The following is a 16096-nucleotide window of genomic DNA, read 5'->3' on the forward strand; positions in this document are numbered from 1 at the left end:
GCGGCCACTGACGGCGAGGAGACCGGGCGGTTGTTCAACTTATCCTTTCCGAACGCTGCAGCGCCCAATTGCTCTGAACCTGATCGCGGGCTGGGCACGGACTCGGAACAGCTGCGAGCGACACAGCCACAATTCAAAGCGATAAGCAAAAATGTCTGGCGTTTACAGGAATTCAATGTGGAGATCTCGTCGACACTTTCTTTTTGTTGACGAACGTCGTCAGATTTTTACGCCCTTAATCCGCACACACACATTGGGAACACTTCTGAAGCGCGGATAGTATTTCCTGCAAAGATTGTCGGAATCTCGTGGCAATGATGGCTGGTCCGGTGTGTGAAAGGCGTTTGAAAGTTCTATTTCTGCCGTGTTGCTCGGACGAATTTTGTCGTCAATAGAACTTCACCAATGGCGGCGATGGCGGATAATTCGTTACTTGTTCTTTGTTGGGGTCACCACTTTTGTAATGTAAATTTTAAATGTCCACATATTTATGACTAGATATAATATCAAATCAATGAAATAACACTTCCAATTCAGTCTCTGTACATTCAGTCTTAATATCAAAAAACGGTATAAGAAAATAACGAACAACTTTAGTAATAGTCTTTTTCCGCACTTGTAGGAGATTGACCGATGGAGCCTTTTTTGATTATAATATTTTTTTAATGAGCGCGCTGAAGTGTTCCGTGTCGCGGTTGGGAACAGAAGAGACCGACTTATTTCCATGCGGTCCTTACTGTCCCAACCAACGGCACTTTTTTACCGCTGGCTCTCCACTTCCCCGGTGCGTTCTGAAAACGCGTGAGTGGAGGGTTTCCACGTTCAGCGCCATCTACCCGTCCGCATCCGCAACATCCGAAATAAATTTCGAATGCTGCAGATCCTGCCGCGCCACAACACAATGAGATATTTCCTCGTCTTTAAAAGGAATTTTCATCGATAAAGTGTAAACCAATTTTCTTATGGGCCGGTGCCTCCTTTGAATGAGATAATATTGTTTTTCGAAATATCTCAAATGATTGGTTAGTGCCAAATTTGTTTCATTATTTTTCTATTACATTAGGTTAGGTATTCGCTTGCAGTTCAGTGTTTTCAGGGTAATAATACAACTTTTAACCCAATTAAACTTATGAATAAACCACCACTAACGGCGAACAGTAAAATAAGTAATAACGAAAATGAACCGACTATAAATCTAAAACAAAAATAGGCATATTATTGTGCCTCATATTTGCAAATGAGTTACAAATGAAAATGAAAATTGTAGAAGAGAAAAAAATGTATCCTTTTTTAATCAATTTTGACTTACCTTAATTCTATTTGAGAGCCTTAAAAACACACTTTCTGAGTGAACACGCTGCGGTGCTTGCTGTGTGAACGATGAGCCTCCCTCCGAAGTTTCCGCTGTGTCACTGGTCCCCTGCTCGTTAAGCATATGATCAATATTATCCCACGTAGTAGGTTCGATATCCAGTGCCGATCCACCTGCACCCGTGGAATCTTGAATATTATTTACTTCTTCACTTTTATTCTGCGACGAAGCTAGTTCGTTGCTGTCTCCAACATTTTCATCAGCCGCAGATTTACCCTCTGTGGACTCATCCACAGATTCCCCTCCCGTTTCTGGAACATCGTCAACCAGATTAAAAATGTTGACATCTGGTACCAAAATTGGTTTGGACTCTTCACTGTGGCTAATATCTATGTCTTTTTGAATCGTAACTGAGTCAGTGCCACTATTTGCAGTAGTGGAACTTCGTTCAGAATCCCTAGTCTTGGGATCTTTTTCATTTTCAGTCTTCGTATTACCTTCCGACTGCGATGGTGTATGTTCATCATCACGACCCTTACTTAGATCAATTTTTTTACTAGGGTTCACCACAACTGTACCACCCGTGCTGTCTTTTGTGGGCAATTTGGGCAACTTGCTTTTGGGGACTGGCTTAGCATGACGACTACGATTTTCGATATTAACAAACTGCCCAGTTCCAGGTTTCTGATCAATTGTAAGATTCATGGCTGAATCACTCCCAGGCCCAGTAGATCCGTATCGAGAATGACGTTTAGAATTTATATCTGTAACAAGAATATGACAGATCGCAGCTAGATACTCGAGCGGAAAAGCATTCAATATGAAGCTATTTTGTTCATCCAAATACGGACTTGAATGACTGGTGCATGCTAGGCTATCATATGCTAGTGTGTCTAAATTAAATCGTTTGGCACAAATCTGTGATGTCAGCAAATGAGCGCGTAATATTTCTATACCTAAAAGACTAATTAATTGATTATATCGACAAGAAAGTAAGTCGTTGGTCCGATTCACGATCGATTCCTCGCACTTTTCGCAGATGAAGGCATGCCGCAGAGTGGAGCACTGTTGTTCGAACTGTAATTTCGAACTCGTTTTATTCGACGCCAATGCATCGGCTTCGGTTTTATTTGAATTTGTTTTGACTAGAACTTCGGCCGCTTTCTTCACAATCGATAAAACTGCGTCACTGGCTGACTTAAACAAATTATTTTCATTTTTATTAAGATTATTTCCACTAACTTCAGCGGCATCTTCGTCGTCAAAGTCATCTAAGTCGTCGGCCGGTAGACGATTTTCCGTTTCAAAGGCTTCGAATTCCGATGTTCCATAGACTCGAAACAACGAAATCGGACAAAAATGCTCCGAGTTGTAATGCGAATGAATATCAACACGGACGAACTTGCCAAATAAATGTGGATGCAATGCAAAGCTTTGAATGTTACGTTGATCGTCAGCTACAAACCGCCCCACATTTGACCATTCTCTGGTGGGAAATCTGTTGCTTACAGCCACAGAAAAGTTTTTAGGTGACGAAGAAAATAATTCGAAGTTTGCCAAATCAACCTTCTCGGCTTGAATCGCTTCGCATAGCTCAACAACGAACCATATTCGATTGGTACATGGACTTAACATATATTCATCTTTCGTCGAAGTCAGTAGTGCCCCCGTGTTTTGAGCATCCGCATTGGAAGCGATAATTTTCGCACCGCAATCTGGTGATGCATAGTTCTTCGTGCGTAACTTTAATGGCTGCTGTTTATTACCGGTAACTGTGTTCTTCTTCATTGCTGACGAATTAACGACCTCCTTTTCAAGTTTCTTTTCTGCTTCCTCCATCCGCTTCTGAGCCCATTCGGAGAACACTGGCATGGGATTTTCCTCAACCGTGAGATTCACTTCAGGTGGTGGAGATGGGGAGGAGCTAGTGTCTTCACCTGATGATACTGGAATGTCTAAAATAGCCGCAGCGTCCTGTGGCGCAGAGATGTGACTATCTTTAACATCTTGAATGTTTTTGCTCGCATCTTGATGACGACTCACTGTTCTGCCACCAGAATCATCTACTTGAGGAGGGGGTTCATCTGGCGGCACTTCTTGTGGCAAGACGACTTCTTTCTTTGAAGACTTTGGCTCCGACATAATTACAATACCATCTTGAGTGAAGGATTTTGATGTAGGTTGTTCTTGATTATCTTCGGTGTTGTTCGTTGATGCATCGATTGTTTCAGCGTCGTCACCATTTAGAGGATCATCTAAAATGAGCTCGGGTGCTTTGTCTCCTAAAGTTATCACAGCAGGATTTGCTGGTATATCCGGTAACCTAAAATAGGTAGAAAGGAAACATCAATAGGATGGATTTGAAATTGACAAAATCTGAAGTATGGGGGAATTAAGCCTTATGCAAATGCAAGTTTTAATTCATTTCTATGACTTCTCATATACATACAGTCAACCAATTAAAAAGTTAAACAGTTCCTGCAGTACAATTTGAAGTCAAATATCTCGAAAACCATATGATATTTTTAAATGAGTTATGAAGGAAAAAACAATAACTCTTTATGGGTATTTTCTACCGTTATTATTATTTTATTAGTTCTGTGCTAGACAGAAATATTACAGAAAAATAAAAAGGTGAGCGAGGACTTGGACACTTTCATCTAACGCATGTAACACAATTGCTGCTCAAAAGGAGTTGCCGTTATATTTCATGTCGTATTTAGAACTTCTAGGCTCCCTGGCGATGTCCATTAAATCGTTGCAAGTGTCGTACATTAAAGGACCGAAAATGAACAATGAGCAGCTGTCTTGCAACTCTGAGCTTATAATGAAATATTATAAAAGCAATCAGAAAAGAGCTCAAAAACAAGAAAGTCAAAGATTACTGTTCATTACGCAATAAAATACTGACGAAAGTGACTATTTCTCGCATAACAGGTGGTAGTTGAACCGTGAAAATCTAGTCGGAGCAAGCAAAATGACAGATTTTACGAAATATAAGGAACAACTCCAAACCAACTGCAGTATCCACTGCAAAGAATGGTGGCAGAAAGGTATAGTAACAAATTGTCCTAAAACGCAATTTTCTTTACAGAGCGGGATTAAGGGCGTATACTCCAAAGAACAAGCCGTTAATTTTCCAAAGAAATATTGAAACCACAAGTTAAATACGCTCTAGAGTTTGGTAATAAAACAGAAGAGCTTTGGGCAACCGTTATTTTTTGCGGCAAGTCTAAATTCAACATTTTTGGTTCTGAGGCATGCAATTGGTGCGGGGAAGAGTGACCACTGCCTTAGAAGATCGTAATATCGAACCAACAGTTAAACACGGCGCTGTGGCAGCAGCATGATTAAGGGTGTTATGGCGTCCAAGACCAGAATTACTGCATATAATCTAAGCAAACGTCACTTAAATAGGTTAACTTGACATACCAAACCAACACATACCAGCTACGGCTGCCATATTAGGCTTGCCATCTGATATAATGTTAGATTATTACAATAATCCAAAACACACAGTAAAGGTAGTTAAGGAATGGGTCCCCTTTACTGTCAAAAGGACTCTTGCTCAGCCAACTCGGTACCCTAATTTAAATCTGATGCGAGCATACGTCGAATAGGAGCTATGCAAAAGAGAGGTAAAAGGCAAAAAGGACTTAAAGAAGCACATAAAGGATATCTGGAGGTTTATTCCTGCATAAATTACCGAAAAACTCATAGGATTATTGAAAAAAAAACCTCTCGCAATTTGAAAACCTAATGGTCACCACACTAAATAATAATTTAATCAATTGTAATCATAAATTTGTTCTCTTTGTACTAAATTTGAAGTGTTCAAGTTTTGTGTTGGTTTCGTGAAACGCTCATTTATGTAGGCTACGGAATCATTCACCCTCATGTAAGGGGCCAAAAATTCTTCGGAGGATTCTCCTCTCGAACGCGGCCAAGAGTTCGCAATTCTTCTTGCTAAGAACCCAAGTCTCCGAGGAATACATGAGGACTGGTAAGATCATTGTCTTGTACAGTACGAGTTTTGACTCTATGGTGAGACGTTTCGAGCGGAACAGTTTTTGTAAGCTGAAATAGGCTCTGTTGGCTGCCAACAGCCGTGCGCGAATTTCATCAAACACAAAAATAAAATGCTGAGATCAAGCAAAGGAAGAAATAAATTATAGTAGAGTTACCCCACGCATTCATTCAAGCCGAACCGACCCCGCCTCTGAACGGGTCAAACGCTAAACAAGAAGAACAAACTCTACTGGAGTCTACGCTAAGCATGCTTTATTATTTAGAACATATCACCATATGAAAACAGTGTTAGGCATAATTGTATTCATAAATAGGAATACGAATAAATTCGTACGACGATTTTCTCTGAATACGAATACGAATGCATTCGTATTCGAAAAAGTGAATATTTTGGTATTTACACAAGTGAATACGATCACAGTTGTATTCTCTCGTCCGAAAGAGAATAGAAACGTATCCGTATTTACGAGTGCGAATACGAATTCTGTTGGATTAATATTTCTAAGCGCAAATATGATTTTTTTCTATTGAAGCGTTAGCATTTGCCTGGATAACGATCATAAATGTCTGTTTCTGATAAATGTCTGGTTCAGGTAATGTCTGCTTCTGTATCAGACATATAAATAATTGCGACTTACGAAATACGCATATATAAATATTTAAGTTTCTAAATGGAGAATAGTCCAGCTTACAGTAGGCCCTTATATTTGTACGCATCGACGAACTAAGGCTTGCAACCGACTTACGAATTTATTCGTTTTCTGTTTTACGAATACAAATATGACCAACATTGTTTGAAAAGTGGCCTAGACACCTCAAGAGTGATAACATATTAGAAAAGATTCAAAAACAAGGAAAATAGATATAATGTCATTCAACCAAAAAGACAAATTAAAAGCCGAAAAACCACTCTATGAAATAACTGAGAATTCCGGAAGCTGGACGTTTCGGGTAAAAAAGTTTTGTGTTCATCTTGGGCAACTTTCCTTGCGCGTTTTTCAATTCGTACATAGCAAAAGGCCGCCATTCACATTCAGTTCGGGCCGTCAGTTACTTAGGAAGAGCCCGCAGCGTACCCTGTCACCAATCAAATTGAAAGCACTATCCACGAACCGGCAAGCCAACCGGCATCATTATGAGTAGTTCAACTCTGAATGTGGAAGGCGTTGAGACGATGTGTGAACATTTATCAATAACGAGTCAGAAACCGGAAGCTCGGTATTTCAGGTATAAAAGGTTTTATTTGTTTGTTCACTAAATATATTTAAGTGCAGAACTATCCCATTTGTACGTAGCCCGTAATGTCAAACTACTCATTTTAGTGTGATATTTGATCACTGGCCGCCTGAACAGTCCAAACTGATAAGTCAGCCGCACCCCAACCACATTCCGGCCGCTGATCAATTGACAAACCGAACTGATCGTGGATGGCGCTCTTTAAGGTGTTATATGTATTACCTATGCCGTACACCTATACAATTGATCAAAAGCATCTCAGTACTTCCTCTTTAAGATCACCATCCACGATCACAGACAGACAGACGTTGAATTGATTTTAACAAGGTTTTGTCTCACACAAAACCTTAAAAATTCTGGCACAAATCGTTACACAAAAAAAACATGGATTGATCCAAGTAAACCATCCATATGTACATCAATTTTAATACCAAATTTTTTCGGGACGAAAACCATGATCTATTTGGTGGTATGAGAGGGTTATAGTATATATCATGAATGGTTAAAACTGGTGAACCTGTTACTGCTATTCATGATGGACAATTCTAATCATGCATTGATTGGAAAACGACCGGAATAGGCCAGTAGCAATAGAAAGAAAAAATGTCGTGCTAAACATGTAATTTTATGACGACAAAATGATGAAGATAAAAAGGCAGAGGAATCAAACTATTTTTCACCATTTCGAAAACAACTAAACAATTGATGGTTTTTCTGGAATGAAAAAATACTTTCAATGAAAGACAATTTTACCGAACAATTTGTCTAATAACCAGTAAAATACTTAAAAGCCAACCAACGTGGAAAAATCGTCCAAAGAAAAGTTTTCACGAAGTAAGTGATGACCTGGATTGAGATCAGCAGACGAAAGGACTGCGCTTTCATTGAAACTGGACGGAGGGCCATCGCAAAGAGCCAGAAAGTCCCGAACACAATTTGTGACAATTTATTGTATTTGATCACAATCAACATCAGTAACAGGCTCATTGACTTCCAAACCCCGCAGACCTCTACTCTCAACTAACTTTATTAGAGAATTATCAGAATATTGAACCAACAAAAGGGATAAAATTTAAAGAAAGATGAGAAGCCATGCCTGCATAGCACAAATTGCCACGGTGCAAGAATGTTACAAGGAATTCTAATGACTATGATAGTCCAGATTGGGAAAATCGTCCGCGAAGATCCACTAGCAATTAAGTGCAACCTCACTGAGGTGTTCTACCGGCACGCTATTCCTTCCCCCGGAAAAGCGAGTAGCGTGATCCGAGAGGGAAAATCCATCACGGGGTAGGCGACCCAGAAGTAACAACTTCGCGGTGATACAAATTACTTGCTGGGAAATCTATAGCACTTGGTAGACGTAAAATACAACACCAGACGGCCCGCTTTGTACAGTTAAAACAGTTCACCGAAAGCGGAAGAAGAACTTCATACTCAAAAGTAAAGTCGACAAAGCCATCAAATAATTTACACGCTTTCCCGAAGAATGACAAAACGAGTCGGGAAACCGGAAGCTCGGCGCACTCGGTATGGAAGGTTTCGTTGGTTTCTTCTGTGAGTATATTTAAGTGTAGAACTATCCCGTCACATTACTCACTTTAATGTGATATTGATATTTAATACTTTGCGTTACAGTAAATTTGCACGGTAAAGTCAACTTTGAGCTACTGTAACTTTGTTAGTAATAGTATGCTGCTGACCAAACTTGGAGAAAATATGCTTCATACTAGAGTTTATGTTGCTACACATTTATTTTATAGCTCTAGGATAAACTTAAGGGGTGTTTTTACTCAATTTCCATAAAAATATAGTAATATACTATTATTAAATTAATTTGAGCAGAGAGGCTAAGACTAGCATCGAAAAGTACTAATCAAGATTTGATATCCAACATTACTATATTCGGTGAAAACAAATTTACACCCCCCTTTTGCATGTATGAGGACCCCCTCTTAATCTCACTCACTGCATGTCTAGGCGTTCACAGTTCCCACCTTCTCACCAAATTTCGTATCAATCGGTGTAGCCGTTCCTGAGAAAAGTGCGTGTGGCAGACAGCCAGATGGAGAGGCAGACAGACAGACTGACACACGGACAGACAGACATTGAACCGATTTTCATAAGATTTTATTTTGTAACCAAAACCTTAAAAAAGTCCACACACATGCCTCATAGCTCACTATTTTTATTGGGTTGAACTGACAAGGCTGGTAATCAATATCGATTTCACAAGATGTAATCAACAGTTGGTACCAAAACCACATTAATTATGTTACCACTGCGCATTACAAGTGACAAAGGCATATAGTATAAGTTAACCCGAACGGAAATGCTGCACGCGCAAACACACCTGTGTCAGCACCACATCCAAAAGCGACGTCTGCAACTATTGGGGTCATCGGTGCAATCAATGAAATCGCATGATTGCACATTAGGCAAAATCATATTTCTTTTATATTTCAAAAATTGTAGTTAGTTGTAATTAGAATGCCAAACAGGCATGAAGCAATAAATTGTTTTCTTTTTTAATTAAACCCGATATTTTTATTAACTGGCGCCCGAGCAGGGACCGCTTCGCACGTGTGATTTTTTGATAAGTCTTATCCTTAGAATCTCTAGTAACTTCGTTACATTATCGCAAAGTTTCCGCGAATTTTAAAACGATACGCGATAACCAAGTAATCGTTTTCGTGTAAACGCGAATGAAAAGTTTTCGGAGTGGAAAAGATAAAACCGGAATTAACCAAAATTTCGAAGCACGCGTGTTTTTCCTGATTTAGCCCCAAGTAGCCTTTGAATAACCAAAGGAGGCAAAAAGGACAATCGCTGATTAAGGATCCGAAGCAGTTCACCATAAAATTCGAACAAAACAAAATTTCATCCGATATGAAAGCAAGAGCGTTCTTAATGTAAGTAATTACAAATTATTATTGTAAAATTACGCCAAATTGATTTCTCTAAAAAAGCTAACCAGATTCAATTAGAATAAATTCAAAGTTTTAAAGGTTCAATTAAGAATTGTATGTTTTGTTTTACCTTATATTCATTTATTAAAGCTATTGCATTATTGTCACTAAATTGTCTTTTATATACAAAAATATTTAATTCATTTTAATTCAAAAGAAAAATACTCGAAAAGCGAATCGTTTGAATTGACATAATCAAAAGTGAAATAATTAAAAGTGATTGAATTCAGGAAGTGAATAGTGAATATCTGCAATCTTTTTGAATTTATCGGGAAAGGTGATCTTTTAGTTATTCAAAAATGTCGAATCCTCATAATTTGATTCAACCACCGCGATTAAATCTCGATGGCCTTGCTGATGCTTTGCCCACTTTAGAACCACCGGTTAATGGCAATCATAATGAGTCTAATAATGCTCCGAACTACGAACTGCTCCAAACTATTTCCCGAGTAGTTGAGGAAACTCTCCGTACTCAAGGGAGACAAATGTTTAGTGCATTATTGAATCCCGCATCTGACATTGGAGATGAAGTAGACGTACCAGTTAATATCAGTAATAATGAGAATCTGTCCGAAATGGATAGAATCCCTGACGTCGTTAAGAGCTTGAGGACATTTTCTGGGGAACCAGGTGAATTCAGCTCATGGCGAAAGAGCGTTGATAGAATCCTTCATATTTATGACCATCTAAGAGGCACGCCGAAATATTACGGTATACTATCGGTTATAAGAAACAAAATTGTAGGTAACGCAGATATAGCATTAGAATCGTACAATACCCCTCTGAATTGGACTAAAATCTCCAAATGTTTAAATCTGCATTACGCGGATAAAAGAGATCTTGGTACCTTAGAATACCAGATGACAACCTTAGTCCAAGGCGCGAATATCGTTTCCCAATTCTATCAAGAAGTGTATAATCACCTATCTCTTATACTTAACAAATTAGGGTCGATTGAAATGAGTCAGGACGCGATGAATATCATGACTCAATCGTACCGCGAAAAAGCACTTGATACGTTTATCAGAGGACTAAAAGGTGATTTGCCACGGTTGCTTAGCATTCGCGAACCGGCAGACCTACCGCAGGCCTTACATTTGTGTTTCAAACTTCAAAACATGGATTATCGTGCCCAATACGCGAATAATTCCAGCACCAATCCACGGAAGGTTCTCCATAATACTCCACCTCTTGTTCCACCACGTAGAATGATGTCTATTCCTTCTAGACAGGCACCAATACCAGCCCCTAGGCGCGATTTTCATCCACAATTGGTCCATAATCCTCAAGTGTCACAGAGACCACGATTCTACTCACAAGGTTACCAACAACCCCAACATGAGGCTCCCCAAAATAAGTTACCTCCTCCTCGACCACCACGAGGACCAGTACCTATGGATGTTGATCAATCCATCAGGTCTCACGCCATAAATTATGCCAATAGACCCCAAAACCAATGTTGGCTACCAAAACGTCCCCAACAAGCCTCCCAGAGGCATCACCCTCCACCTAAGATACAAAGAGTGTACTACACAGAACCTGATGAAACCAATGATGTTACAGAGGAACAATACGAACAAGACATGAACCAAGAGGACCTTAATTATGACCAGACCCTAACTGACTATGTGGACACTAGTGACGAACCAAGTATCGACCAATCCGAACAGCTGGACGATATCTATTTTTTAGATTAACACGCTCTTCACTCCCATATTTCGAGCATGTACTACGAAGTGGAGAGCGTCTCAGATTTCTTGTGGACACAGGGTCTAACAAAAATTATATACAGCCTAGACACATCCGAAACCATATACCAAACAACAGAGCTTTCTACGCTAACTCCGTAGGAGGTAGCATCGAAATTACGCATCATGCATTTGTAAACTTATTTGGCCCTGATGCAACGAAAATTCAATTTTTTATCCTTCCAAGTTTGATTTCATTCGATGGTATAATTGGTAACGACACCCTTAAACAAATGAAAGCTATCATTCACACAGACGAAAACTATATGACACTTCACCCTAACTTACACATTCCTTTGAAACAGCATATCTCAGAGACTGTTAACAGCATTAACATCAGAACAACACATCTAAGCCAGGAGCAATCGAGTAGGTTAAAGTTAATCCTTAAGAATTGCTCGAAACTACTCACAGAACCCGACGAAAAGTTAACGTATACTAGCACAGTAAAGGGAGAGATACGTACGAAGACCGACGACCCTGTATACTCCAGGTCATATCCCTACCCAATGGCCTTGAAAGGAGAAGTTGAGAAAGAAGTAAACAAGCTTCTCAAAGATGGAATAATAAGACCCTCCAAATCCGCTTATAATTCACCAGTTTGGATCGTTCCTAAAAAGCAAGACGCATCCGGTGAGAAAAAGTATCGAATGGTAATAGATTATCGCAAGCTCAACACGGTTACTATCCCAGAGAGATACCCCATTCCCGAAATAAGTGAAATTTTAGCGAATTTGGGCAAAAACAAATTTTTCTCTATAATCGACCTGAAGAGTGGATTCCACCAAATCCCACTCAAGGAGCGCGACATACCAAAAACGGCTTTTTCCATTAACAACGGTAAATTCGAGTTTACCCGTCTTCCGTTTGGGTTGAAGAATGCTCCGTCCATTTTTCAGAGAACCCTCGATGATATTCTCCGGGAGCACATAGGGGTGTGCTGTTACGTTTACATTGATGATATTATCATCTTTGGAAGAAACGAGGAAGAACACTTTAGTAATCTTGAAAAAGTGTTGAAAACCTTAGAAGCCTCCAACATGAAAATCCAGTTGGATAAATGCGAATTTATGAAAACGGACATAGAATTCTTAGGATTCGTAGTAAGTAAGGATGGTATCAAAACTAACCCTCAAAAGGTCCAGGCAATTGCGAATATGGCAGTACCTAAAACATTGAAAGATTTTCGATCATTTTTAGGAATGTCAGGATATTATCGACGTTTTATTCAGGATTATGCAAAAATTGCAAAACCCCTAACGTCTCTTTTAAGAGGGGTAGACGGACGAGTGTCCAAAAATCAATCCAAAAACAAAATCGTTCACCTCGACTCGAAAGCCTTAAATGCTTTTAATAATCTAAAAAATTGTCTTGTGTCTAAAGAAGTAGTACTGACTCATCCGAATTTTGAAAAGGAATTTCATTTAACAACAGACGCTTCTGACTACGCCATTGGTGCAGTACTCTCTCAGGATAAAAAACCCATCGTCTTCCTTTCCAGAACATTAACAAACACCGAAGAAAACTATGCTACCAATGAGAAAGAGATGCTTGCCATTATATGGGCACTGACCTCATTGCGAAGCTACCTTTATGGTTCTCGAAAGATTAAAATATACACTGACCATCAACCACTTACCTATGCTCTTAGCAATAAGAACACTAACAGTAAGATGAAAAGATGGAAAGCCATCCTAGAGGAATACAACTACGAGCTAGAGTACAAGCCGGGTAGAGCTAACGTTGTCGCAGACTCGCTTTCGCGGCCTCCTAAATCAACCCTAATCAATTCCCTTACCCCTACAGAACATAGTGATGAGAGCTCGTCACACAACCTCATCCCTACTGTCGAGTCACCCATTAATGCATTCAGGAATCAAATTATTTTAAAATTCGGCAATGAAGACAGCTACCAGCTACAAAACCCTTTTCCAAATTATTCGAGACACATATTTATCAAGGCGCAATATTCAAATAATGAATTAATAAGTATCTTCAAGCGTTACCTCAATCCTAACACCATAAATGGTCTTCTAACTGCCGAAGAGAATATGGGCCGCATCCAAGAAATTTACCCTGAACATTTCAGTAGCTACCGAATACGCTATACGCAGAAATTTGTCGAGGACGTCTCTAACGAGGCCGAGCAAGAAGAGAGAATACTACAGGTACATAAACGAGCGCACCGCAATGCCGAGGAAAATCGGTTACAGCTATTAGAGCATTTCTATTTTCCGAGAATGTCGGCAAAAATAAAAAGCATAGTAAAACGATGTTGTACTTGTAAAGTAAATAAATACGACCGACACCCTAATAAACCCTTACTAAACGCTACTCCTATCCCCGCATACGCAGGTCATACAATTCATATCGATCTCTTTAGCACTGAGGGACATAGAGTTCTAACTGCCGTCGATAAATTTTCTAAATTTGCCCAGGCTAAAATAATTGCTTCAAAATCCATCGAGGATATTAAACAACCCCTTACAGACTTACTTTTCTTTTACTGTGTGCCAGAAATCGTTGTCATCGACAATGAAGGAGCGCTTAGGTCCGCCTCCATAACCTCCTTATTAGAAGATGACCTTAAAATCCGAATCTATAAGACTCCCCCTTATAAAAGTGAAATAAATGGCCAAGTTGAACGCTGGCACAGTACGCTTACTGAGATTATGCGATGCCTAAAGGAAGAAGGACCACCTAGATCCTTCGAAAATCTCTTGCAGCGTGCTGTTTACGAATACAACCTTACTATTCACTCCACTACGGGAAAAAAACCAGTTGAGCTACATTTCGGCCGAACTCCAAGAATAGACCCAGACGAATTAGAACGAATTCGGCTTTCAAATATTGAGAAATTAAGACAGAAACAACAGACGGACATAAAAAACCACAATAAGACGAGACAGCCCACTAAGCAATACGAAACTGGAGAAACTATCTACGTAAAACAAAACAAAAGAAAAGGATCAAAATTGACAGCACGATACAAACAAGAAATTGTTAAAGAAAACAATAATACAACCGTTTTAACTGAATCTGGAAAAATCATACATAAAAGCCACATACGTAACTAGTCTTCCCTTTTCAGGATCTTACCCTACTTGGTAAACGCCAAAATTGAGATTTTGGACTTCTCGAACTCCCAAATCGTCTTGTTTCACACAGGAAGAGCAAAAATACAAGACGGAAATTTTAAATTGATCCACACTATCAACATCGATCAATACGAGCGCTTCGTAACAGATATTGAACCTGTTCTTAATCTCCCAGAAGTCAGGCACTATTCTTTCTCATCTCATTTATCTTACGAGCTCAAGCAAATTCAGGAATTTATTCGAAATTTAAAACCACGAAAAATTAAAAGGTCACTTGATTTTATCGGCAGTACTTGGAAATGGATTGCAGGTAATCCAGATCACGAGGACTTTGTCACTATAAAAGCAAAAATTAACAATATGTTAGAAAATAATAATAGACAGGTTCTAATCAATCAAATGTACACTGAAAGAATCAATAATATTACACAAATTGCAAACGAAATTCAGAAATTATTTAAGGAAAGCAACAAAAGAAATTATGATATGATATTAGATGTTAAATTCAGATTGTCAATAATTAAAGAAGAATTGAAAAATATAAACCTAGCAATTCATTGGGCAAAATTAGGCGTCGTTAACTCAATTATTTTATCAAAAATAGAAATGAAATTAGCTACTGACATTTTAGATAAAGAATTTGTACCGTACTCCACAATAGAAGAAGCTTTAGATTTCGCGGAAGTAAAAATAATAACAAATTTGTCATGTTTACTGTACATTATAAATATTCCTCTGACGACTAAGCCTATCTATGAAACATTATTAATTAAAGCTGTAAAGAAAAAACATATTATCAATTTCATCGAATTTAGTAAAATTTTGAAAAATGATGAACAAGTATTTGGCGTAATTGAAAACTGTAAAAATGTAAATTCCCTAACCATTTGTAAATCGGATGAAATTTTGGATATCTCAAACACCTCTTGCATACCAAACCTGATGAAAAGCCTTACAGCCACATGCAAGACAACCAGCAATGCGCACATACCAACCATTGAAGAGATTGCATCCGGTACCATTTTGCTGAACCAATTTACTGGTACAATCGAAGCTGAGCAGATAGCCCATAAACTAAACGGTACCTATTTAGTCAAAATCCATAACACGAGCTTAATGGTAAATGGAAGGACCTTTGTCAATCGCGATATAACAACGATGAATGTGCTACCTGCCATATTACAACCATCTCCAGAAGTTAACACTTACCAGGAAGTACTCTCACTACAAATGATGAAGAATCTCCACATAAACAACACCAGCGAGATTCAACTTATGCGTACCGAAACTAGCATCCATCGAATAACAACATACTCAACACTTACCATAATTGGCGTTTTTATCGCTTTCATCATTTCCTTCCAGTTATGCTTAAAATTCAAAACTAAGAATATCGTTTCAGAAATAAAGGTTAAGCAATCGACGGAACTACCATCACCGGTTCCGACATCATCGTCGTCTTCGAAATCCGATCCAGAACCGCCAACATCAATTCCAACATCAGATCCACGATCAGCAACTACCAAGGTCAGGTTCAACGACATACGATTCTTTTAGCGATTGGGGACTATCGCATTTAAAGCCGGGCGAGTTAACCCGAACGGAAATGCTGCACGCGCAAACACACCTGTGTCAGCACCACATCCAAAAGCGACGTCTGCAACTATTGGGGTCATCGGTGCAATCAATGAAATCGCATGATTG

At 39.1% G+C, this 16096-nt stretch overlaps 1 protein-coding gene across 9 annotated transcripts in view; it reads right to left on the minus strand.

The window, feature by feature from the left end:
* Positions 1–16096, minus strand: part of LOC119647086 (SUN domain-containing ossification factor) — a 159447-nt gene that overhangs the window by 14971 nt on the left and 128380 nt on the right. For all 9 annotated transcript variants that reach the window (XM_038047851.1, XM_038047850.1, XM_038047856.1 and 6 more), the window contains exon 3: positions 1310–3635. In XM_038047851.1, the coding sequence (XP_037903779.1) occupies positions 1310–3635 (2326 nt within the window). The remainder of the gene's footprint in view (positions 1–1309; positions 3636–16096) is intronic.

Source organism: Hermetia illucens, chromosome 1 (assembly GCF_905115235.1).
Source record: "Hermetia illucens chromosome 1, iHerIll2.2.curated.20191125, whole genome shotgun sequence".
In the NCBI taxonomy this organism is placed as follows: Eukaryota; Metazoa; Arthropoda; class Insecta; order Diptera; family Stratiomyidae; genus Hermetia; species Hermetia illucens.